This window comes from Archocentrus centrarchus, chromosome 24, assembly GCF_007364275.1.
Source record: "Archocentrus centrarchus isolate MPI-CPG fArcCen1 chromosome 24, fArcCen1, whole genome shotgun sequence".
NCBI lineage: Eukaryota > Metazoa > Chordata > Actinopteri > Cichliformes > Cichlidae > Archocentrus > Archocentrus centrarchus.
Genome location: NC_044369.1, coordinates 21,045,373 through 21,048,943, shown reverse-complemented (window position 1 = coordinate 21,048,943; position 3,571 = coordinate 21,045,373). Strand labels below are relative to the sequence as shown.

The 3,571-nt window shown below is 42.6% G+C and overlaps 1 protein-coding gene across 1 annotated transcript; it reads right to left on the bottom strand.

Annotated features, from left to right (window-relative positions):
* Nucleotides 1–2,014: 2,014 nt before the first annotated feature.
* dio3b (iodothyronine deiodinase 3b) lies at nt 2,015–3,346 on the bottom strand. The gene has a single exon (XM_030721368.1). The coding sequence runs from the start codon at nt 3,149–3,151 to the stop codon at nt 2,345–2,347; it is 807 nt and encodes a 268-aa protein (XP_030577228.1). The 5' UTR covers nt 3,152–3,346; the 3' UTR covers nt 2,015–2,344.
* Between the last annotated feature and the right edge of the window lie 225 nt (nt 3,347–3,571).

Sequence of the window (3,571 nt, the reverse complement as noted above, 5' to 3'; positions counted from 1 at the left end):
GACCATGTTGTCACACACAGACACCGTAAGCCTGTTATACTAACAGGGATTGAAATGGTCTGCATTCATTATGCACTTAATGCCTCAGTGTTATTCACATGGATCTCTGTATGTTTTGAGAGGGCACTTAAACCAGATCCTTGTCTGACTGTCACAGCATCACTTGGTCCCATGGAAATAAGATTCCCTGGAAGACCGTGTTGTCTGACGCAAACAGTGGTGTGATCTGATAAAACTCAGAGATGTGTCATCAGTGTTTGAACCCTCGGTCTGAAGGGGCCTTGTGCAGCTTACTTGTCCCTCAGCTATTACATGAAACTGTTTTCTCATTGGTCAGTTTGCCAGATAAGATGACTCTAATTTCTGTAAGACACACGTTAGCCAAGCAGGTCATTCAGCTGAAGCGCAGGGGTTTTAAAAAGTCTATCTTCTTTTTCTTTTCATTAAAAGAAAAAGAAGATAGGGACACTGATGGAAAACTCATAAAACAAAGTAAAAAAGTGAATACTAGAAAGAACGCCCTATCAGAAAATCTGAGGGTCAGTGTTTGACAGTGACGGCCGGTTTGTTTTTTTGAGTTGTGAGTCGCTCTCAAGTCACTGAGGGGATTCAAAAAGCTCTTTGGTCAGACATTCCTAATTGACTGACCTTCTCTTTTTTTCTGTTTTCCCCTAAAGACCTGGACTGAATCAGAAAAGTGAATTTTAAAGATGCACAGACTTCCCCATTTAACACTGAAGAAAAAGCAAGGACGTATCCGCTCCCCTGCTGCAGTACAATACATCAGTGCCTAAGCACATACAGCACTGTGTAGTACATACATGTTGCGGCATAATGGGAATCAACCTGAATACATTAAAACCACATTGAAGTATGTAATTTGAGCCATAAGGGACCTATCATATAACATAATGCTCTCTAATATTAATTATATGGCAGTGTGTGAATGTATATGGGAGTTATCTGAGAAACAATGGAAAACAGATGTAAAGATGCTGCATCACAGCGGACAGACAGCTCAGCTCTCTGTTTCTTTAGAGTAAATGTCATATAAAGGGAATGCCACAGCTCCGTTTAGTTAAATCAAACAGGATTTTTCTTTTTGAATATGCAGTTTCCCTGCTGAGAGTATAAAGTTTGCACTCCTGTGAATCAGTTTCTCTGGCGAAGTCGAGAGAATCTGTAATGACCAAAATCCTTGATTTTTCTGCCAAAATGAAGACTATATATATATTCAACAAAGAGAATAATTTAGATTCTCATATTATATTAGCACCCCTCTCCAAATTTCAGCTGTTTTCTGTAAAGTTCAGATTTTATTTTAGTTTCCGGCCATTCCCTGAAGCTCAATCATCATCTCACTTTCCTTTCATTCTCATTTCTCATTAAGTGTTACACAACATGAAACGGTCCTCTTCTTTTGAACTGTATAAATAAAACTGAGTAGACTTTTGTTTCCTCCTTTCCCCTCACATACAAAAAGTGCCTTTCTCAAACTAGTGAATGGTTTACATATTAGACACAAGGAGAGATTATGTACTAAATTAATAGAGAGTGAACAACACCAAAACAGGAAGATAAGCAATCATATAAAGCTCAGTTCTAAATCTGTCCTTTAAAACTACACAACAAGCAAATTTGATGACTTATTAGTATTAGTATTTTTTTTTTTTTTTTGAAGGAAACAGAAGCAGTTAATTAAAAAAAAAATGAATGCACCAAAATGACTAATGGAAGAACTTTAAGGTGTTTTCAGTACCCAAAAGTACGTCATCAGTGTGTGATCTGACATTTATTAAAAACATTTGTTCAGTTACAGTTGTTTCAACATTTACACCGTTTGGCAATCGGTCACCGAGGAAGGCATCCTGCTAATATGGACCCGCTGCCAGTGTCAGAAACATCAGTGTCGGTTTTCTGGATGAACCTTTTAAAAACCGAACTTCACAGAGACACCAGAAGGAGATATCAGCCTGAACGCACACGAACGCACGTACATCCACGCACACCGGTATTGTAGAAAAATAGATTGATTATCAATTGAATCCAGAGACTTTTCCATACAAAAAAAAAAAAAAAAAAAATTAAGAAAATCGCTATGAGCTATCAATGAAAGTCAAGACAAGCACAATGCAAAAATATCACAGCCTACGGTCTATGCTTCAACATGACTTTAGGCTATTTGACAAAGAGTCTATTTGACAAAGAGTCCTGAATATCTTTTTGCAAGAAAAAACAACATAATGTGCCATGAGTGAACATCTGATAGCAGCATCTGGATGTTTTGCACTGTGGGTTGGATACTTATTAAGCAGAGTGGGCAGAGCAGCAGGCAGTTCAGCATCTACACATGGAGTACCGCTGTTTGGGAATTCACCAGATCGTTCCTGTATTGCTCCAGCCAGTTTCTAAGCTCGGAAATCCGGTATCCCTCTGGACCCCTGCCCCCCTGGTACACCACTTTTTCATCCCTCACGATGTAAAGTCTCTCAAAGTAGGCTCCGTACGCGGCGTTACACGAGTTGTCCATATTATCCACCACCACGTTGCTCTCTGGCACGTCAGTGAGCATCAGCTGAGCGGCTCTCAGTCTGTCCTCCAAGCAGCGATGCTTGGGGATCTGATACGGTGCGTCTGAGCTCACCCATCCGTCCGAGGGATGCGCCTCCTCGATATATACAACTAAAAAGTCCACAATATCTGCGTACTGACTCACGACGCGCTGAAACGCCGCCAGGCGCGTCATGAATGGCGGTCAGGAGCAGCTGCCAAAGTTAAGAATGAGCGGTCTCTTCCCTTTCACGCAGTCTAGGATTCGGACCTGCTTCCGCTCCTGGACAAGCACCACCTCGGTGTTGGGCGCAGGGTGCCCAAGGTGCGCAGATTTGAGAAAGTCCAATTTCTGACCATGCCACACGGCCCTCAGGGACTCCAAGGTGAACATCTTATTAGAGTCAGAGACGCACACCGGCGGGTCGTCCGGGCTGTCCTGCCCCTCTCCCATTTTCAGCAGCACTTGTTTCCTAATGCACAAAAAATCCAGAAGCCACAGCATAATTGCGGCCAGAAGGAACCGGGGCAGCAGCATCAAGCACAGGGCTGCATGCTTCAGCGCCTTCGCCATTTGGACACCACCGGAGTCGTCCATCATCTCTTCCCCAGCTGATAGGATGAGACTGTGCCGGCAAACGAGACAACTGGTATTTAGTCACCTTTACCCATTGGAGAAAACTATCTGACGCACGTAGGCACTCTTTTTATAGGTACAGCAGCATTTGAATAATGAGGGGGGGAAAAAAGAAAAAAAAAAAAAACACGCCTCCGGTACCCGCACCGCCCACTCACATGGTGGGGATTACCTCCCGTCAACTCTGCGCTTCAAAGATCTACAAAGACATAGAGAGAGAGAGAGAGAGAGAGAGAGAGAGAGAGAGAGGAGATAGAGAGAGAGAGAGAGGAGAGAGAGAGAGAGAGAGAGAGAGAGAGAGAGACTGAATACTGATAACACATGACAGTTTTCGTTTTTATTATTATTTTTTTTTCTTGCTGTACTTTGCTGGCCATATAGGCT